At 32.5% G+C, this 19,083-nt stretch overlaps 7 protein-coding genes across 15 annotated transcripts; 4 read left to right on the forward strand and 3 right to left on the reverse strand.

Annotated features, from left to right (window-relative positions):
* The first annotated feature begins 6 nt into the window (after positions 1-6).
* On the forward strand, positions 7-2,459 carry LOC143344456 (protein O-glucosyltransferase 2). 3 transcript variants are annotated; one of them, XM_076770541.1, is made up of 8 exons: positions 7-197; positions 361-606; positions 748-959; positions 1,021-1,232; positions 1,303-1,547; positions 1,630-1,867; positions 1,939-2,238; positions 2,329-2,459. In XM_076770541.1, the coding sequence occupies exons 2-8, from the start codon at positions 368-370 to the stop codon at positions 2,446-2,448; spliced, it is 1,566 nt and encodes a 521-aa protein (XP_076626656.1). In that variant the 5' UTR covers positions 7-197; positions 361-367; the 3' UTR covers positions 2,449-2,459. The 3 variants fall into 3 exon arrangements, with proteins under 3 accessions (XP_076626656.1, XP_076626655.1, XP_076626657.1); XM_076770540.1 differs by having other exon boundaries at positions 7-606; XM_076770542.1 differs by having other exon boundaries at positions 7-606; positions 756-959.
* On the reverse strand, positions 2,258-7,627 carry LOC143344453 (uncharacterized). 4 transcript variants are annotated; one of them, XM_076770538.1, is made up of 7 exons: positions 7,611-7,627; positions 6,578-6,661; positions 6,258-6,334; positions 6,094-6,175; positions 5,756-5,966; positions 4,401-5,632; positions 2,258-4,246 (listed from the first exon to the last, which is right to left on the reverse strand). In XM_076770538.1, exons 2-7 carry the CDS (start codon positions 6,635-6,637, stop codon positions 4,037-4,039), a joined length of 1,872 nt encoding a protein of 623 aa, XP_076626653.1. In that variant the 5' UTR covers positions 6,638-6,661; positions 7,611-7,627; the 3' UTR covers positions 2,258-4,036. The 4 variants fall into 4 exon arrangements, with proteins under 4 accessions (XP_076626653.1, XP_076626652.1, XP_076626651.1 ...); XM_076770537.1 differs by lacking the exon at positions 7,611-7,627 and adding an exon at positions 6,785-7,010; XM_076770536.1 differs by lacking the exon at positions 7,611-7,627 and adding an exon at positions 6,785-7,009 and having other exon boundaries at positions 6,578-6,698.
* Positions 7,628-7,719: 92 nt separating this feature from the next.
* Fbxo42 (F-box protein 42) lies at positions 7,720-10,702 on the forward strand. Its single transcript, XM_076770539.1, has 7 exons — positions 7,720-8,171; positions 8,251-8,594; positions 8,680-8,846; positions 8,928-9,058; positions 9,132-9,271; positions 9,380-9,516; positions 9,586-10,702. The coding sequence occupies exons 1-7, from the start codon at positions 8,048-8,050 to the stop codon at positions 10,130-10,132; spliced, it is 1,590 nt and encodes a 529-aa protein (XP_076626654.1). The 5' UTR covers positions 7,720-8,047; the 3' UTR covers positions 10,133-10,702.
* Fand (Pre-mRNA-splicing factor SYF1 fand) lies at positions 10,339-14,731 on the reverse strand. Of its 4 annotated transcripts, none has more exons than XM_076770507.1 (16): positions 14,635-14,731; positions 14,203-14,428; positions 13,971-14,119; positions 13,583-13,904; positions 13,209-13,508; positions 12,983-13,124; positions 12,732-12,883; positions 12,417-12,637; positions 12,177-12,339; positions 11,968-12,081; positions 11,730-11,892; positions 11,530-11,639; positions 11,225-11,428; positions 10,943-11,162; positions 10,714-10,860; positions 10,339-10,576 (listed from the first exon to the last, which is right to left on the reverse strand). In XM_076770507.1, the coding sequence occupies exons 2-16, from the start codon at positions 14,245-14,247 to the stop codon at positions 10,500-10,502; spliced, it is 2,529 nt and encodes an 842-aa protein (XP_076626622.1). In that variant the 5' UTR covers positions 14,248-14,428; positions 14,635-14,731; the 3' UTR covers positions 10,339-10,499. The 4 variants fall into 4 exon arrangements, with proteins under 4 accessions (XP_076626622.1, XP_076626621.1, XP_076626623.1 ...); XM_076770506.1 differs by having other exon boundaries at positions 14,548-14,672; XM_076770508.1 differs by lacking the exons at positions 14,203-14,428; positions 14,635-14,731 and having other exon boundaries at positions 13,583-13,920; positions 13,971-14,092.
* A 57-nt stretch (positions 14,732-14,788) lies between these two features.
* Ccm3 (programmed cell death protein 10 Ccm3) lies at positions 14,789-16,188 on the forward strand. The gene is made up of 5 exons (XM_076770547.1): positions 14,789-14,931; positions 15,087-15,264; positions 15,355-15,487; positions 15,564-15,728; positions 15,800-16,188. The coding sequence occupies exons 1-5, from the start codon at positions 14,860-14,862 to the stop codon at positions 15,882-15,884; spliced, it is 633 nt and encodes a 210-aa protein (XP_076626662.1). The 5' UTR covers positions 14,789-14,859; the 3' UTR covers positions 15,885-16,188.
* A 27-nt stretch (positions 16,189-16,215) lies between these two features.
* Arpc5 (Actin-related protein 2/3 complex, subunit 5) lies at positions 16,216-17,616 on the reverse strand. Its single transcript, XM_076770550.1, has 3 exons — positions 16,925-17,616; positions 16,769-16,841; positions 16,216-16,634 (listed from the first exon to the last, which is right to left on the reverse strand). The coding sequence occupies exons 1-3, from the start codon at positions 17,083-17,085 to the stop codon at positions 16,395-16,397; spliced, it is 474 nt and encodes a 157-aa protein (XP_076626665.1). The 5' UTR covers positions 17,086-17,616; the 3' UTR covers positions 16,216-16,394.
* Positions 17,617-17,671: 55 nt separating this feature from the next.
* LOC143344462 (putative ATP-dependent RNA helicase TDRD12) lies at positions 17,672-18,857 on the forward strand. The gene is made up of 5 exons (XM_076770549.1): positions 17,672-17,912; positions 17,985-18,163; positions 18,240-18,364; positions 18,443-18,550; positions 18,687-18,857. Exons 2-5 carry the CDS (start codon positions 18,021-18,023, stop codon positions 18,803-18,805), a joined length of 495 nt encoding a protein of 164 aa, XP_076626664.1. The 5' UTR covers positions 17,672-17,912; positions 17,985-18,020; the 3' UTR covers positions 18,806-18,857.
* Positions 18,858-19,083: the final 226 nt, after the last annotated feature.

Genomic DNA, 19,083 nt, shown 5'->3' on the forward strand with positions numbered 1-19,083 from the left:
GGAGAATCGAGAAAGAGAGCATGTGTCAGTGAGAGCATGAGAGTTTGCCTTTGTCGACTTTCCGAAACTTGACGAGCTCATGTACGCGTGATCTGACATAGTGTGAAAGAGCACCTTCGGTGCATTCTGGTACCTCTGCGTGGGAGGACGGTAGTTTACAGATAGTTTACAGACGTTTATTTTTCTTCAAATAAAGTGTAATTAACTTTAAGATAGTTTCTGTTAGTTGTTTTTTGAATTTATTTAAAAATAAATGTTTTCCGTAAGAAGTTTTGGACATCGTAACATTCGTATAATAACGATTGATAAAGCTCAAGCAAAACAATATTTAAACAAACGAATCTTTTTATGAAATTATAGATTTGTTATGATTGAAAAAATTCTATACAACGGGTACACCTCGTGTATCGACTTGCATCGCACTCGATTGCGAACGACAAAAATGATATTTGCATTGTTCTTATTATTGGTTGTCTGTCAAGAAGGGAAAAATGTTGAAATAAATCCGTCAAAGACGATAATTTGGGGTCCAGGATTGAAACCAGATAAAATAACGATGCGAGCAAGATATATTTTTTTACAATTTATCGATTTACAAGGAAAAAAGTATGTTTTAAAAAATGTTTGCTTCTTTTCTTTAAATAATTAATTGAAATTAAAATTTAAATTACACCTTATTATTAAAATTCTGACATTTTATTTTATGTGTTCTACTTTTGTTGAACAGTCGCTTCAAATATTTTTAAGTTTAACAGAATCACCTGGAAAGGATGTAGTTACTGTCCATATACAAGGTCAAACTTCACTGGGACAAATGTGCCCTGTATGGACACAAATCTTAGACTGCAAGGATGGAAGTTTTATTGTTAGATACAAATTACATACTACTTGTTTCAATTTAAAATTGGAAATTAAGATAAAGCAACATGATTCACCTATCTTGTCCATGGTATCAAAAGGTATTAAATTTAACAAATCTATCACATTAAAGTATTATATATTTTTTATTTAATAATTTAGGCCCTGTTTATGAGGAAGAATGTTATTGCCCAAACTCTTCTATCAATGACTGGTTAGAAGATTTAGAATGCTCCAAAAATTATACTCAAATACATCAGGATCTTGCTCCTTTTGTAAACGTAGACTTTAACAAAATACGTCAAAGCATCATACAAACATACGATCGACCAGGGAGTGTCAGTCTTTGTCATTATGTAATTAAATCCAATAAAGTAAGTATTACAGCACCCCGCTATTTTCTATTGCTTAAAACTGTATTTGAATTAAACTAGGTGAAACAAGATTTTTAGAATATGTTATGGCCAGCATGTGGGCTTCAAAATATTTATGGATGCCACTCTCTTGTCTATTGCTCGAAAAGTCATTTTGCCGGATATTGAATTTTTTGTGAATTTGGGCGATTGGCCACTTGTTCCAAAAGGGGGCAATAATTATCCTATCTTTTCTTGGTGCGGCTCTTTCGATACAAAGGATATTGTTATGCCCACCTATGACATCACTGAATCATGTTTAAGGGCAATGGAAAAGTATAAATTTGATCACGTTTATTACCATTAGGTCACAATGTTCTAAGAGTTTATGTATCGAATGATATTATATATTAAACAGGGTAACGTTAGATATGCTGTCTGTACAAGGTAATACAGACACTCCATGGGAAGAAAAGATAGAAAAAGTATTTTGGCGTGGTCGCGATTCTTGTAGGGAACGACTAGATCTAATTGATATATCTCGAAAACATCCTGATTTATTTAACGCGTCGATTACTAATTTCTTCTTCTTTAAAGACGAAATGGATAAGTATGGTCCTGGGCAAAGCCATATATCTTTCTTTAATTTTTTTAAGGTAAAGATAAATATATATATCACGTAATTTTGATAAATTGAATTACAAGTACATTATTAACGTTTCTGCAGTACAAATATCAGTTGAATATCGATGGTACAGTAGCTGCATATCGATTTCCGTATCTGCTTGCTGGAGATTCCTTAGTACTGAAACAGAACTCGAAATATTATGAATTCTTTTACAACGATCTTGTACCTGGGAAACATTATGTGCCTGTAAAAAAAGATTTGTCCGACCTTGTTGAAAAAATCGTATGGGCAAAAGGACACGATAAAGAAGCGTTGGAAATTGCCAAGTTTGCTAGACAATTCGCAAGGGACAACTTGTTAACGCGCGATGTGTTGTGTTATCACGTGGCTTTATTCGACGTAAGAGTTTTATTAAAAATTAGCGAGATTCAACTTCATTTATTCTTTTTAAATACATATCGTAGAGTAACATGATTTTTTACATTTTAGGAATGGAGTAAACGCTTAAAGAGTAAAGTTAAGGTACTGGATAACATGGAAGAAGTGCTGCAATCTAAACATTCTTGTAAATGTTACAATGATAATGAAAAATTTAAAGAAGAGCTCTAGTTTTTGCAGTTTTTCAAAGATTCTAATAATACAATTTGATTTTTTATAAGCTGTATATGCAAAAATAACGTTTGTCGGTTTTTTACCTTTATATATTGTTTGTATATAATGCTGTTTGTTATGCAGTAAATAATAAACGAAGATTGGATTTAAAGCATTTAAACGTTATTCTACTATTAATAAACACTACTTTGAGTTTTATAGTTTGAAAGTATAAATTTATAAGATCCTTTTTTATTTATGATTCGTATTTATAGCAAATACATCGTTTAAAGCCGCAAAGCAATTTTAAAATGAATTATGAATTGAAAAATTTATTTACATGTGCATGAACCAAAAGAATTTTCGAAGGAAAAGATAAGAATCAATTTGTAAATTCATGAATCTTTTAATGACAATCAAGAAAATATAAAATTAGATAAGTAAATATAAAATTAATTCTAAGGCAAACGTGTATATTGGAAGCTGTAAATAGTTAGTACATTATGTACCTTGTTTCATACATTCTATCTCAGTATGATAAATACATTTATGCTGAATTATATACAACCAATATCCAAGCAGTTAATGCACGTTGTTAAGTGCTTTATAAACCAGTGTTTGTCAAATTTAAATAATATAAGATTCAGTTTCCTTAACATACCAAGTATGATTACACGAAAATGACTGTATACGTATATGAATATGGAATACAAATATACTAGATATACGAAACTGAAACTCCGATAATGTAATCGAATAGTTTTAAAATGTTATTAAAAACACAGAAATTGCTTTAGAATGTCGTTACATTTAATAAAATAAAATTTTCAAAGTTCAATCTTCGAAGTCTTTGAACCGATTAAATACGTATACCATGTGGTTAAACCAATGAAGATATCAACTTCATTTTTTTAATTGAATGGTCCAGCCAGGGGACTAATCTTTTCATATGGAACAAATCCTTTTGAGATGATCATTAGAAGGAAAAAAGGATGGCTTGTATTAAACTGAATAATATTATTCAAACAATTTTTGTTGTGTTGTGCATAGTTGGATGGTCATGACAACGAATTAAAATCGATTCTAAGCTATTTCGGTTCTATTTAGAAACTTTTGTGCTTTTAAATGTGTGCTTGGAAGAATTACATTTTTCATTCGATTATTCAGCTCCCTCCCACTCCTTCGGACCATTTAAATAAAATTAAAAAAAAAAAAAAAAAAATTCGTCTATGGTTTCTTCGTTGGTTTCTGAAAAAACATCTTACAATATTTTATTTGGACCACGTGGTATATGATATACATTTGATAGAAATTATTATTTAGTAAGAAAGTGTTTTCGGTAACATTAATCTGTGTATCCTATTCGAGAAGAACAAGCATTATTGGAAAAAAAAAGAAAAATTCTAAACGATTTTTATAAATCTGACGACATTTTAGCAATACCTTTCCTTATTTATATATAATTCTCTATTATTTACCACGTTACATAACACTGGACGATATACTAATAAGAATTAAATTAAAATTTGATATACCATTTGTTCCAAACTTGCAATTAAACCATCTATATTAGAGTGAATACTATATGAATTTACATTAATATACTCTATTGTGGAGGTGGTTGATATCCGTAGCCTCCGTATTGATTTGGCGGAGGAGGTCCTTGAGATCCAGGCGGAGGAGGCATGTGACCACCACCAGGTGGTCGCGGCGGGTATTGAGGATATCCCTGTCCTGGCTGTGGTGGTTGATAACCCTGAGGAGGATATTGCGGATGTCCGTAATGTCCACCTTGTGGTGGATGAGGGCTATACACCTGAAAAATATATAGAATTTAAAACGCATCATTCAGCAAATAATGGACTTCCATTAATCTATATATTTTGATTAGTTTTTAATTACAGGCATGAATGGGTTAAATCGTAAGACAAAAGATTAAAGAAGTGTATTTATTTTTAAACTAATAATACCTGTGGCTGTCCGCTACCCGGCATTGGAGGCACATATGTCTGCGTAGTAGCTGGTCCGTATCCAGGTTGTGGTTGTGGGCCTGGAGGTGGAGCAGGGCCCTGCGGAGGTGCGGATGGTGGTTGAAATCCGCTGGGAGTAGGGCTTTGAGATTGTTGTTGTTGCGACTGCAGTGGTGTTTGAGATTGTTGTTGAGACTGTTGCGGTTGATGTGGAGATTGATGCGAAGGAGGTTGATGCGAGGGCGGTTGATGAGTGGGAGGTTGATGAGACGAAGGATGAGATGGTTGATGAGGTGATTGATGGGGAGCATGTGGTGGTTGATGAGGAGACTGATGCGGTGGTTGATGTGGTGGATGCGATGTTGGATGAGGTGTCTGATGCACAGGATATCCGGATGGATTGGGAACAGAGGGGGCATAGTTTCCGCCTTGTGAAGTCGGTGGCGGACCAGTGCTTGGCGGATAAGTTTGAGTCGAAGCAGACGGTGTACTCGTGGGTTGACTGCTTTGAGCATAAGTATTGACTCCACTGGCAGAGGCAGTACTGAATGGAGGAGATGTAGAAGCTGGTCCATATTGTGTTGCATTAGGGCCAGGACTTGGCTGATTACCATAATTAGGCTGGGGACCAGTATTCTGTTGAGATCCAGGTTGTGGAGGCTGAGCAGTGCTAGATGAAGGGGGAGCTGGATAGTTCTGAGGCGGAACGTTATTTGCGTATGCTTGAGAAGAAGGAGGAGGATAACTTCCAGGCTGACCACCTCCGTATGCATTTTGAGGTGGAGCCTGAGACGGAGGCTGTTGGTAATTTGGTTGTGGGCTAGGACTACCATATTGCCCTGGCTGTTGTTGCTGACCACTTGATGGAAAGTTCTGTTGGGAAGGATTAGTAGGCGGATAGCCTTGTTGGTTAGGTGGAGGCGGACCATATCCGGTCGGAGGCTGAGTCGCTCCTGGTGGTGGATATCCACCTGGTTGAGGACCATAGCTATTTACAGTATTTGGAGGACCGTAATTTGGTTGTGCCGATGCGTTGTATCCTTGTTGTTGAGAAGCATTTGGTGGTCCATATTGATTAGGTTGTCCTGGAGTATATGCTGATCCTTGTGGTCCTGGATAGTTGGAGCCAGGACTTTGATTAGCGTATTGAGCAGGATAACCTTGTTGAGGAGGTTGTTGAGGATAACCTTGAGGTCCTCTGAATTGTTGTGGTCCAGGTGCAGTAGGTGGTCCTACAGAAAAAAAATATAATACAATTCGCCTATGTAAAATTCTGTAGTTGCTTACTACTGAAAACATTGACAATATTAAAACTTATATTTAACTTAGGGATATTCAATTTAAATATAACATACTATTTATAGCAGGCCCTTGCCCAGGCATAACAGGCCCACGATATCCACCCTGTGACATTGGCTGCCCTTGATTAAAACTTGACATTGGTATAGTTGGCTGACTATTTGGAGGCATCTCTCCTACAGGTCCAGCTGATCCTGTAGGAGGAGTTGGAAGGCCTTGTGGATTCATCATACCATGTTGAGGACCATTAGGTATTACTTGCGGTGGCTTATCATAGACACAAAAATATGAATATCTTATTTCTAATTCATAGGTTATACAATTTATATGTATTCAATGCATGTATAATAATAAATAATATATAGTTTAAATTATATACAAGAATATTTCTTACTGGTAATAATGTTTGCAAATTTTGGTTTGCATCAGCAATCGATGCTAAATATACTAAGTTACGGTGTAATATCTGTTGATACCTATAAAGAAATGGCACGATAAATAGACTTGCAGCGTAATAACGAATGTTTCTAAACATTTTTTTAAACAAATTTCACTTACTGTACGCATTCTTGCGCTTTCCCTTTATTCTGATATTCTTGTATCGTTTGTATAAGCTGGCTATTTTCATCAAGCACCTATGCAAATACATTTGTTTATATAAATCTCGTGTTTATCCAAATGAAACACTAATCTTTTTCTTTATATACCCGGTGAAAGAATGGCTGTATAAGTTGTCTTTAGCTAATAATCTACTGACAGTAATGTTATGATTTTTTTTTATATGACATTATTTCATTAAATAACAATAAACTGTACAATAAAAATATATGTAGAGACAAAGAAGACATTAGAATATGAATAACGATACACAATATTACCTTCTGTATTTGGGCAGGATTTGGTGAAGGCCTACCACGTTGAGCAAAGGTCACGGACATATTTTTATATTTCTCGTTAAATATCTGCAGCAGGTGTAGTTTATTTTCATTTATGAAGTCGCTATACGCATTTGAAACTTTTTCAAGTAATTTTCCCATTCGAAAAGGTATCAAATTAATGCGTCTTTCGAAGCCATAAAAACTTACAGGTTTCTCGATCCAATAGTCTTTCTCCAATATTCTAAATATAGCGAATCGTAACTACCGATTGCTTCGCAAAATTTCTAACTTTACAAATAAAAGATGGTGGCTGTCCACTTCTAAAATAGAAAGCTTGGGAAAAGAGCGTATCGTGTGGCAAATGTGCGAACTATTATGGCAAAACGCATATACACGACGACACGGTAATAAAAACTCAAAACCCCTTATTAATTAATTTATGGAAGTCGATTAGAGACGTTATGGAAATGTTAAAAATAATGAAATAAAATTAAAAAATTCGAGACTATTTTAACAAATAATACCAATTCTGGTTTCAAAGGTATAAAATTCAATTGGCATTCACTTTATTGGAAATTTGATAATTGGAAGTTTCCGTCGTTTTATTAAACAATGTAACTTCTTGTTTTCATTATTATTAATAAAAAAATGAACGTTCTGTGTTTTATTCTATGTATATGCGTGGTCATTAATTCTTGCTGAATCGAAATGAAATTCAGAGTCGTGTTCCTAAATGTGACGATTACGCAAGATGGTGAAATAATTGATTTAGCAAATGACTGATTTACCATAGCATATAGAACATAAAAGTTTGCACACACCACAGTTAATCGGTGGTTAATTTATATTCCAAGGAATGGAAACTGATGATCTTGTTAAAATTACGAACTCACAAAGCTGTCCCGTAAAAACAGAAAACACTAAAGAATGTACGTTTTTAGATAAAGAGTCGATGATTGGTTATGGAATGAAATAATTTCAGTTTAATGGCTTTTTTATTTTCGATCCAGAATCTCCAAAAATCTCTACCTACCAAGTTACATGTCTCGAATAATAATATCAATTTCCGGTTGTCTGTATAAGTGTTGATCACTTTGAATTTTGCTCTTATTAAAACATCGTTTGACCGGTATCACGTGATATGGTGAGCTACGCTCTACATCATATTTGATCATATAATATATCTCTAGTGTTGATTTGCAGTCTGGAGAGATTTTCGATAATAGGTTATATAAATAACCTATCCACAATAAATATAAGTACCTGTTATGTGATGGAGAAACGTAAAATTCGTTTCGCGGAAAGTTCGAAGGTTTCGCAAATTGTCAAAATAGTTAGAAAGTAATGTCGAAGAAACATGATTTTCGATCGCCCAAGATAATAAAATCGCTTTGGCTTGAAAATTAAAAGATTGAAAGTAGCGTAGTTATTTAATAGTAGAACGCATTTAGTACAGATATTTAATGTAAAATGGAGTGTAAGATCGATGACTTGCCAGACGTGCTATTGGAATACATTTTAAGTTTGATTCCACCTTATAAAGATCTTCAAGAATGTAAGCTTGTGTCTAAAAGATGGTTCCATGCTACCAAAAGTATGTTAAATTTTTTAGTATACTTTTCTACCTTCTATACCTGTGCGAGAAGCAGTGAAACTTTTATTTTCTATGATAGATGTATTACAACGTAACAGAGCACATTTCCATAAATCTGTCGCTTATGGATCATTGCTATGGTGTTCTTGGCCATCTAAGCATTGGATGCCTACTATAGGAAAGAGACACTCACATTCTGCTTGCACATATGAAAATTTCATGTATGTCTTTGGAGGATGTACAGCTACATGTACAACATTTAATGATTTATGGCGATTAGATCTAGCCACAAGAACATGGGTGAGATTAATTACTATGGGAAGTTATCCATCTCCCAAGGCTTGTGCCACTATGCTATATTACAAAAAAGGCTTTATTTTATTTGGTGGGTGGTCCCTTCCGTCGCCATATTCCCTACACCAGGTACATATATTTAAAATGATCAATAATAAGAATACAGTAGAACATTGATTATCCAAATGTTTTGCTATACATCATTTGTTTCCAGCAATCAAAACTATTCAATGAATTACATGTATACTCTGTAGAATCTAATAAATGGATTGCTGTAGATACATTGGAAAAGCCTCCACCTACAGCAGCACATTCCGCGTCGATTCACAAAAATTATATGATCGTTTTTGGTGGTATAATGGGTAGTATATTTTTTGATAGGTAATATATTATAAAATACTGAATTTGCCTTGTCATTTTAATTTGATTATGTAACAAAAGCATCATGTTACTTTGAGGTAGATCCAATGACGTGTGGTGCTTGAATTTGGATTCGTACAGTTGGCACAAACAAGCTACATCAAACTTGAAACCAGAACCACGTTATGGTCAATCTCAAATTGAGCTTGGAGACAACCATCTTCTTGTGCTAGGTGAGAATTTTGCAAACGTTCTTTGACAAATAACGTAATATTTTTAAATGAATTTAAATATTTGAAAAATTAGGAGGTTGTGCTGGTCCTAATGTTGCTATGAATGATGCTTGGTTACTAAAAATGGAAGGCACATCTTGGACATGGAAAAAAGTAAATATGCACAATACAAAATGGGCACCAGCACGTATTTGGTATCATCAGGCATGTAAGGTAAAAAAACTTAAAATTTTGTTAATTATACGATGTAACCAAAATATAAAATAAAAAGGGATTTCTAATATGCTGCTACTTACTATTTATGATTTTCTAATTTAATAGGTGGGAAATTATGTTATCGTTCTTAGTATAAACAAGTGCCAGAAAAAACCGAACGATGTGAATATATCACTAAGAAATGTTACTGGTCAAAGGACAACACCGTTGCAAACGTGCGATCCAGCCCCTTTACAAGAAAGGTTCGTACAATTCAATTGATTATTAATGTCAAGCAAAAATTATAAAAATGTATAATCGTACGTTTTCAGACAAGGGAATGTATCTCATACCGATAGAGAGGTAAATGTTAATGGTCGGCATGGGTCATTTTCAAGAGCATCTATGCAAAATGCACATTCTTCGTCTCACGCTCCTAGTTTTACAAAAAGTTTAACATTGTGCAATGATAATGTATTAAGCATGGCTGCTTTTCGCGATGAACCGGTTCGTAGCGGTTCGAACAGTAACCGACAACGTCAATTAGAATCGCTTCGGAGAATGGAAGAAAGAATTCGAAATCGAAGAACACAATCGAAAACTGTAAAAAAAACGGGAAACACACTATCTATATTTGTATTAGATATTACTAATGTTCTACACGATGAGTGTACAGCTTCGTGGATTCCTTTGAAGCATAATAATCAATCTGGTCCCGATGAAAGAATACTTTATTCACTTGTACCGGGTCGCGGTGAATTGATAGTGTTTGGAGGCATTCGTAAGGAACAGACATTTTTACAAAGTCACCCTGTTATGGATGAATCCGAAGTCTATAATGATCTCCATTTTATAAATCCGCCAAGATATGTTATTTAATATATCATAATAGCAAATAATACATTTTCGTATTCGATGGAAAATGTTTTCATTTTGTTAGTGTTGCATTGAATTTAGTTGTGTCACGGAACAGTATTTACTAAAAAAAATTATTTTAACCTGAACGTAAAAACAGTGCAGCAAATAAGAAAATGTTATAAATATCTTGTGATATTTAACACTTAAAAATGTTAGTTTATTTTAAGAAAAGAAAAAAAAAAACGTCCAGCGTAAAATTTAATTCCTCGGAACATTGAGAGGTTACAAATATTAGCTTTACGAGCAATACACGTCATTATAAATCTCCAGATTTCATTATGAAACCGTTTATTTACATATTTTCTACGCATCGTAATTTATACACGGCTTAATCGTCTTCGCCTTCGGTTGCTTTTAAACTACCGAATACTTGCGATGGAATAGTTTGTTTTTCAATGGGTATATCTAAAAGTAAATATAAAAATTAGAAGACAACATAAAATGTGTACGTTGCTATGGAAACTGTCCAAATCAATTTATAAACGCATTACATGTGATAAAGTGTAATAAAAATCTAAGTGTGTTAATGGACTTTATACTACCTTCCTCTACGTCCGCTTCGTTGTCATTAACATCATCTATGTCAATATCTATTTCGTCTGGATTATTCACTTGTGATTCCGATTTTCCATCTCCTTCTGTTACGCCGCGAACAAATTTTATACTGTCCTTGTACGCGGCAACGTTGTCTAGAAAATTACATTATCGTATCAGAAAAGTTTAAGCACGCTCTAAATTAAAGACAACTCCGTGAGAATTACGATCGATTACCTGTACTTGGTGTTTTACTATCCAAAAGATGCATCGCATCCACTGGTACGTCAGACGGTGGGTTTGATGCATTGTTCAACATTTGAGCAGACATCATATTTACTTGAGTATTGTACATAGCTTGAACGCTGCGTTTTATTCGAAGCATTTCACGCATTGTATCCTCGTTGCCATGTCTCACTTCAAATTCTTTCCATATTTGCCAGAAATTCGATGTTACCTACGTAAGACATGAATATTTATAATAGTGTCTAATAGATTCTAAACGATTCGATATCTTACTCTTGGGTCGCAAATTTGACTGCAATGTGCATATATCGCCCGCGCTCTGTCGACTTCTCCTAATTTCGTTTCCATCTCTGCAAATCGCAAACACATTTCCCTTGTATTTTCTTCATTTAGAACTTCTATAGCTTTTTCGTATATTTGTCGCGTTTTCGGAACACCGTATATGTCTGCTGCTTTCTTTATGTAAATGTTGAACATCTGTAACGTTATATTTCATCGATTCGATAGTCCCGCCCGATATTACTTTTAGAATATCGTTAATATACATATATCTGTGTGTATAAAATTGTATATCGTACCTCAAATCTTTCCTCGGGAAGAACGGCGCTTGTTGCTCGTTCGTACACAGACATCGCATGTCTAGCCAAGCCATGTTCTTCTTCTAATTTTGCATACAATAAATACAAAGCTGCAATAAAATATAACAATATATTAGCAAGAACAAAATATTCTTTATAATATCCTGTTTACATTCGATACTAATGATAAGTGACAATACCTTTAGCATATTTAGGTGGACAATGTTCTAAGCACTGTTCAAATAAATCTCGCGTTCGTTCCAATTTTGTACCACCGTAACGTTTTAAGAATTTTGTAAGATACGTGTTCCATATATCGTAAACATTTGGCCATTTAAATAATGCAATTCCTTTTTCATATGCCTATTAAAAATATTGAGAAATTATTTAACAGTCCATTCAATTTTGTCAGAATCATAAAGTAATACTTTTACATACTCTGAAGGCTTCTTCAAAATATTTATTTTCTTCTAAAAAGAGACCGTAATTAATAATGATTTGCGGTGTTGCGATTTTTAAATCTATAATTTTATCATATACTGCTTTGCATGTCTGTATAAGAAAAAAAAAAAATACGAAAAAATTATAAATTGCAAAAAATAAAAAGTGTAAAAGTGACATTATGTCTTCATGCATATATATTTTACCTTAAATGTACCAAAACTTTCTTCCAAATCCGCATACATAGACCAGACTTTCAAAGATTTATATAATCTCATTTGAACAGTTTCTGTTTCATCGTGATAAGCTACTTTGCGGAATGGCATAGCAGTAGCGCGATGCATAAGCTTCAAAGCATCTTTATAATTTCTGTAAATGTAAAAAAAAAAGTTCTTAAACAATATCGTGTTTTCTTTCACAAAAGAATACGTTGAAAGATGCAATACCCGTGTCTAATTTCCATTTCAGCCCATTCGCACCATACAGAAGCAAGATCGTCAACTTTGGTATATGGAACATGAGTTGCTTTTTCAAAAACAACTCTAGCATCTGTTATTTGACCATTCTCTTCATAAAATTTGCCAAATGCAACCCATAAAGTATGCAATTTGCCTACTGCTAAATGTGGTTGCACAGTTTGTACAGCTTCTGTATATGTATTGATAATCTAAAAATAGTTAATAAGTAAAGCAATACAACATAACTTCTGTCGAATGGTAACAAATTTGTTGTTATGAAATTAAATAAAAAATTTTGTATACTTCGTGTGGTTGTCCTTCATAAAGCATAACTCTTTTATGCCACTCTTGTACATTATGGGGGTTTTGTCTAAGTAATACAGAATTAAGTAATAATAACCGTCTTTCCATCAGATGTTCAAATCGTGCTAATCTCAATTCTAAATCTATGTCATCTGTAAAAACAATATTAGTAAACATTGTTGCAGTTGTTATGGTAATATTAGGGCTAGGAAGTCCCCTTAGTAGCAGGTCATATACGTTTATATTCGTACCATCTTCGGTAGGATTTTTCGCAGCATCTTCCATGCGTTTACTAAGACTAAGTTCCTCAAACTGTGCATAAGCATCAAAAACTTGAGTAAAATCTCTAACTGTCGTCACTGTTTGTATTGCTTCTTCGTAAATATCTCTTGCCTAGCAAAAATTAGGAATGTACGAATTACTTCGTTTGAAAGTAAAATTACGTGTATTTCAAAGAAGGGAAAAATATTTTGGTACCCTTTCAAATAAACCACTGCGAACATAGTAATCTGCCAAAGAGTTCCAAAGAGGACCTAACTGATCAGTATAACGTCTTAAACCGCCTCTGATAATAGCATCTACATTAAGAGATTTTATTTTCGAAGGATTTTTTGATATCAAATCGCATAATTCATTCCACAATTGATGATTCGATTTCCCGTGTTTTGATACAAAGTCATCTTGGTTAACAATTTGCGCGAGTTTCATGGCGGCTTCGTCGAGTCTCTCGATCGATATGAGGTATTCTATGTATTCTTCCGTATCTTCTGGAGCTAACTAGAAATAAAATACGAATTATCTAAATACAAATCAATGACATAGTAAATTTCGTTACCACAAAACACTCGCACCTTTAGATATCTCCTAAAAACTCTGACAGCAGTTTCATATACATTATTTTGCTTTAAAAATTCAATGTATAATGGCCATACACGATGATGTTGTGTAATTGGAAGAGCTCTAAGTGCCCGATCAAAAATTTGTCGAGTACGAGTTATGTAACATTGTTCTGTCATTAATGTGCAGTAATCCATCCAAATCCGAGGCATTTTATGCATAAAAACCAGGGCACGTTCAAATGCATTATTTACATCTTCATAAAGGGGATCTGTTATACATCGTCCTTTTAACTGATTTACACGTTGACGTAAATAATTGTACCATAATTTGTAACTAGCAAAAACAAAAGCTTTAATATTATGTAAAAATCTACTTAAAATAGAAAAATACAAATCTTACCTTCCAGGAAGTTCCTTTAAAGCTCGTTCATACACAATGTTTAAGTTACTACTCTTTGTACTTTTTAAATGATCTATGTAACGTTGCCAATGTTTTACAGAATACGGATTTCTCAAAATTTCTTCTTCATATGGTAAATCTTCCTCATTCTGTACAATACAATAGACTATTATTAAAGAAAAGAACTGTTTTACACAGGACAAAATGAGGTTAGCTATAATAATATACTTACGAAAACGTATAAATTCCCTTCTTGATCTTTGCGTTCCAGCATCATCGATAACGTTATTTAATTCTACACAACTTATTAAACTTAATGACAATAGTAAGTTAACTGTATTCCGTATTTACAATAAAGTTTCTGCGTGATAGGTTATTTCGTAGTGTTTTGATAGTGTTTGATACAATTTGTTAAAGGCGCGCTACGTCAAGGCGGTATTTCATTGATCGCGTCTAACCTAGAATATTAGTTAGTTAATAGAGTTCCTTGAAAATACACTGATGAAATCATAATATAAGTAAAAAAATATTGAATATATTTAGAATATTTTTACTTGAAAAGTGTCAAAATAATTACCATTTTTAATGTGTTCTACGATAAAAATAATAAAAATTGCAGAAGGATCATTTGATTTAGAAAAATTTGTGCTAAAGATGTATACACCTAAAAATCATGTTGCACAACCTGTTTACCTCGTTTTCGAGGAGACATTGGATTGTGACAGCTGTCATATCAGGAATATGGTCGTGATTCATATGTAATTAATGTAAACAATTTGACCGATGTCTGTATCAGCTATTCGAAAAATTAATTAATCGTGTTTAATACTTAAAGTAACACACGAATCAATTACGTTTGAACCGTTCTTATCAATAAACGCTATAAAGGATGACAATGGGCGATGAGACTCCAGTTACATCATTGGTTCTTCCTGTAATCTTAAGACCAATATTAATGAAGGTATTGAAAGTCTCGCTCCGTTCCTTCGTCATAATTATCGGTTAAAACAAATTTTCTATAGAAAAAATAAATTGATTATTGGATGAACAGTTTTTATCACAAGAAAAACAAAATTTCTAGTTTGCATTTATTTATGTACATTATTATTTATGCAGCTAGAGAGACAAAATGTATTGGTTGCTCAAACTTTACGCACAACTCTTTTGAAAGCTGAAAATTCTCATCCAGGAATTACACATGATTTAATTCTTGGTATAATACAAAGAGCAGAACTTAACGTTGATATGAACGAAAGTGTTCTGAGATTACAAGGAGCAGCTTGTGATTATGATGGTATTATATTAATGTTACAATTGGCTAAAATACCAATAACTAATAGTTACTTTAATATATATTTAATTTTTTCTTAACTATTTTATCTAGTTGTGGAATATAGATCAGCTCGATCCGAAGATGCTTTTCAAGAACTGAATCGTAAATCAACTTCTTTAAAAAGAATACTTAGCAGAATTCCTGATGAAATAACAGATCGTAAAACTTTCCTTGAAACAATCAAGTATGTGTTTGCATTGATATATTAACTTTGCATTAGTGTCCTATGTTGTTTATTCATCATAATGAATTTACTTCAGAGAGATAGCAAGTGCAATAAAGAAGCTTTTAGATGCACTGAATGAAGTTACTGCATTTATACGTGGCTCTGCAGGAAAGCAAGCACTCGATCAAAGAAAAAGGGAATTTGTCAAATATAGTAAAAGATTTAGCAACACATTAAAGGAGTACTTCAAAGAAGGACAGTAAGTATTTATTATTAACATGTTTGCTGTTATACATCTCTTGTATGGGTAAAAACATAAAATTTTTGCAGAGCTAATGCAGTATTTGTGAGTGCCCTGTATTTAATACAACAAACAAATATGATAATGCTCACAGTAAAAGATAAATGTGAGTAATAAACGTTAAGTTAAAAGTTGAGGAGTACACGCGATACTTTTTCAATAATCGAAGTTACTTGCAATTATCGTGAAGCATATAACGTTCTAATTTTATCGATTTTGTTACATATTTAATAATAGAATTTAAATGTCATTTAATATAAAGTATACATATTGTATCATTATGTTATATATATTAAATTGTTATAAAATCATAGATACAGAAAATACATATTCTAATAAATAATAGAAATGTTATCTTCAATGCATTCTATGTATTTCGTATGTAAAATAAAAATTTTTATTTGAAGATAGAACAAAAGTATGAAATGAGTCACTTCTCCAAATGTACAAGAAATAAAAATTACTTTATTGATAACAAATGTACACAAATGTGTTGTTATTTCCCACTTGGAAAATTTAATGGTTTGGCTATCTACATCCTCATTGTATTAACAATGACAATGAGTAACAGTAAGAATTAATGGTAATTATTGTAATGAACATTACTGGAAAATGTACAAGTCTTCAAGCACGCTTGCTATCTGAAAATGCTCGTACAATACTGCCAATGCCACTGATATTGTATACTTTTTCATGCCAGATTAATAAATGACTACTGCTACCTTCTGTTGGAATTTCAAATCCTCGATAAATATATTTCATTAAAACATCCACTAAGTCTCGATCTAATTGTGCTAAGCAGTCATCCATTTGATTAGATTTTATACTTAGAAGAACTTTCAAAGTTAAATTCCGAGCATTATCCTGGAAGATTTAAGGGTTTTTGTTTTTTATAAATTTACGTACTTACAATACATAAAATATTATTGTTTGAATTATTCAATTGTCGGTGTAACATTCTCGTAAAGTGATAATTAAAAGTGTGATATTGAGGTTACCTTTACTTGTTGATTTTTACATTCAAGTGGTGCAGATTTTAATACTGATATCAAAGCTTCGCAATTCTTACCCTTACAGAAAAATTAAGGAAAATACAATGATATATGAAAGAAATTAATATAACGTAATTACAAAGTAAGTCATGGAAAGGATATTGGCTAAGAAGTGTCAAAACTTCATTCTCGTCTGGACCAGTAGGTCCTCCTAATCCACCGTCAGCATCTTCCTCTTTGAAATTATTGTCACTGTATTGATCAACGTCAATTTTCCGAAACGCAGACGCTGACGAGTCATTTTTGCCGTCGTATCTCGACATTTTCACAACGCGCTGGACGTTTCACCGTGATCACGCCCGGCTTATAATCTAACGCTTTGGAATGAATCTTCATTGGTCCTCAAATACGTCTATATAAGATGCTTTTCATTTATACAGATAACAGGAAGCAAACAACGTTATTATGTAAAAAGATTCTCGTTGATTATTGCATTTGTTTATTTCTATAATAATAGTATTTCGCTATTTCTGCGTAATAAAAAATTGCGTTCAAAGAAATAAGTAGTAACCAAGTGCTGAAAATTCCAACAGACATATCAAAAAGTTCCACCAATCAAAACCATGAAATTAATCACTCTCTTTCGTTTTCCTTTCAATAAATAACTGGGCAAATTTATACTTTATTTATATTGCAAAGAAATATAGAACATTTGACAATTATATTTTCTTCGGTGTATAATTAAGGCTGGTGTCGAATTACGAAGACACGATTTGGTTCATTTTATCTGCCACGTGTAAATTTAATCAATTCAAATTATTATTACGTCCAACGTAAAGAAGTATCAAAAATAATTGTTTGAATATGTTTGTATAATAATATTAAAATAAAATATATAATTACTGTTCATATGAACGACCAAATAATATTGTAATATAATTACTTGAACATTCCAATCTCTTTCTATTTTACTTCTTGCCCTTTCTTAATGTTTGAACAACTGCTATTAGAACTCGTAATACATACTTCCAAATCTATCAAGATATTTGAACCAAAAAAGTTTGAATACTAGCATAGAATTTGATCGAATATTTGATACCTTTCGTATAGATACTGTAGTATTATTTAGGCGTTGAATATAGTTTTATAGGTAAAAATTTTTCTTTTCATATTTTCTAAATGTGTTTTGTTTCATCAGTACTATTTGGTGATTTTATAAAAGGTTATGCTAACACTGTCTAAAAATTTGAATTAAACGATGAATTATCCAAAACTCATTAGTAAATATTACACACCAAAACTAATATGGTATCAGACGGATGTTACGGTGGTTATACGTATTTTATTGCAGGACGTTGATAATTATTTCCTTCGAGTTAAATGCGACTATTTAATATTTAGGTATTTCGTAATATCGTATAAACTAATAAAGAATGTGTTTCAAAACGCGTATAATTAATTCATAAACTATTTTTAGTACTACGACGAGTGAAAGAGATTATTGTGTTTGTTTGAATCTTTTTGGAACAGTGGTAGCAGAAAAAACAACTCACATAAACATAGGAAGGGAGATCAAAATTATACTTATAAAAGCACATAAATGTAATTATAATTATTAGTTATTTATCCGTTTACTTCCTTTTTCTCGTTTATTTACACAGTTTTTATGAAACACAATAGGCACAGAATGGTTAAGATTGCATATCGAAAGACAAAAAAATCCGCTAATAGTTGCAGATCTGGAACATTTATATAAAAATGAGTGGTATAATGTTCCTTTTAGAATAGGTAATTATTTTATAATATCACTTAGTCGATTAGAATTGCACATGACTGTTCACCAGCAATTGAGAGTTATATTTAAAGAAACTATCGTTAAACAATGGACAATTTGTAATTTCACAAAAATTATGTTTTATTACAGAGAGGGAAAGTTTTGAAGAATACAAACGAAAAAATAATATAACTAATATAATGCCAGTTGTGCCCTCTTCCGACGAAGAAGACTCTGATGACGATGCGATGGACATGTTATTTCTATAATTTACATAGATTTAGTATTTGTAAGGCCTAGAAAATATTTTTAAAGGGACTGTATTTTCTGAATTGAATATTTTTATTATTAAATCATTTATAAATCAGTTTCACATACATACATATTGTTTGTAAATGACTCTAAGATCATTTAATTTTTGCATAATTAAATATTTGAAAACATATAATTGGAATGTTATTATGATTTTGTCATAATATACAATACATATAAGGTATAATAACATAGTTGTGATGACATGGAACTGAGGACAATACATAATACGTAT

Source organism: Colletes latitarsis, chromosome 8 (assembly GCF_051014445.1).
Source record: "Colletes latitarsis isolate SP2378_abdomen chromosome 8, iyColLati1, whole genome shotgun sequence".
In the NCBI taxonomy this organism is placed as follows: Eukaryota; Metazoa; Arthropoda; class Insecta; order Hymenoptera; family Colletidae; genus Colletes; species Colletes latitarsis.

Coding starts and splice junctions, on each gene's coding strand:
- LOC143344456 (XM_076770540.1), top strand. CDS start 368: ATGATTGAAAAAATTCTATACAACGGGTACACCTCGTGTATCGACTTG. Junction 607..747: donor ATCGATTTACAAGGAAAAAA/GTATGTTTTAAA, acceptor AATATTTTTAAG/TTTAACAGAATCACCTGGAA. Junction 960..1,020: donor CTTGTCCATGGTATCAAAAG/GTATTAAATTTA, acceptor TTAATAATTTAG/GCCCTGTTTATGAGGAAGAA.
- LOC143344453 (XM_076770535.1), bottom strand. CDS start 6,736: ATGGGAAAATTACTTGAAAAAGTTTCAAATGCGTATAGCGACTTCATA. Junction 6,335..6,577: donor ATCCTGCCCAAATACAGAAG/GTAATATTGTGT, acceptor GTATTTGCATAG/GTGCTTGATGAAAATAGCCA. Junction 6,176..6,257: donor AAAGCGCAAGAATGCGTACA/GTAAGTGAAATT, acceptor ATTTCTTTATAG/GTATCAACAGATATTACACC.
- Fbxo42 (XM_076770539.1), top strand. CDS start 8,048: ATGGAGTGTAAGATCGATGACTTGCCAGACGTGCTATTGGAATACATT. Junction 8,595..8,679: donor CGCCATATTCCCTACACCAG/GTACATATATTT, acceptor ATTTGTTTCCAG/CAATCAAAACTATTCAATGA. Junction 9,272..9,379: donor GGTATCATCAGGCATGTAAG/GTAAAAAAACTT, acceptor CTAATTTAATAG/GTGGGAAATTATGTTATCGT.
- Fand (XM_076770507.1), bottom strand. CDS start 14,247: ATGATGCTGGAACGCAAAGATCAAGAAGGGAATTTATACGTTTTC. Junction 12,082..12,176: donor AAAGTTTTGGTACATTTAAG/GTAAAATATATA, acceptor TTTCTTATACAG/ACATGCAAAGCAGTATATGA. Junction 10,861..10,942: donor TAGTAAAACACCAAGTACAG/GTAATCGATCGT, acceptor GTAATTTTCTAG/ACAACGTTGCCGCGTACAAG.
- Ccm3 (XM_076770547.1), top strand. CDS start 14,860: ATGACAATGGGCGATGAGACTCCAGTTACATCATTGGTTCTTCCTGTA. Junction 15,488..15,563: donor ACTTTCCTTGAAACAATCAA/GTATGTGTTTGC, acceptor AATTTACTTCAG/AGAGATAGCAAGTGCAATAA. Junction 15,729..15,799: donor GAGTACTTCAAAGAAGGACA/GTAAGTATTTAT, acceptor AAATTTTTGCAG/AGCTAATGCAGTATTTGTGA.
- Arpc5 (XM_076770550.1), bottom strand. CDS start 17,085: ATGTCGAGATACGACGGCAAAAATGACTCGTCAGCGTCTGCGTTTCGG. Junction 16,842..16,924: donor GTTTTGACACTTCTTAGCCA/ATATCCTTTCCA, acceptor ATTTTTCTGTAA/GGGTAAGAATTGCGAAGCTT. Junction 16,635..16,768: donor GTAAAAATCAACAAGTAAAG/GTAACCTCAATA, acceptor TAAATCTTCCAG/GATAATGCTCGGAATTTAAC.
- LOC143344462 (XM_076770549.1), top strand. CDS start 18,021: ATGAATTATCCAAAACTCATTAGTAAATATTACACACCAAAACTAATA. Junction 18,164..18,239: donor TGCGACTATTTAATATTTAG/GTATTTCGTAAT, acceptor AACTATTTTTAG/TACTACGACGAGTGAAAGAG. Junction 18,365..18,442: donor ACTTATAAAAGCACATAAAT/GTAATTATAATT, acceptor GAAACACAATAG/GCACAGAATGGTTAAGATTG.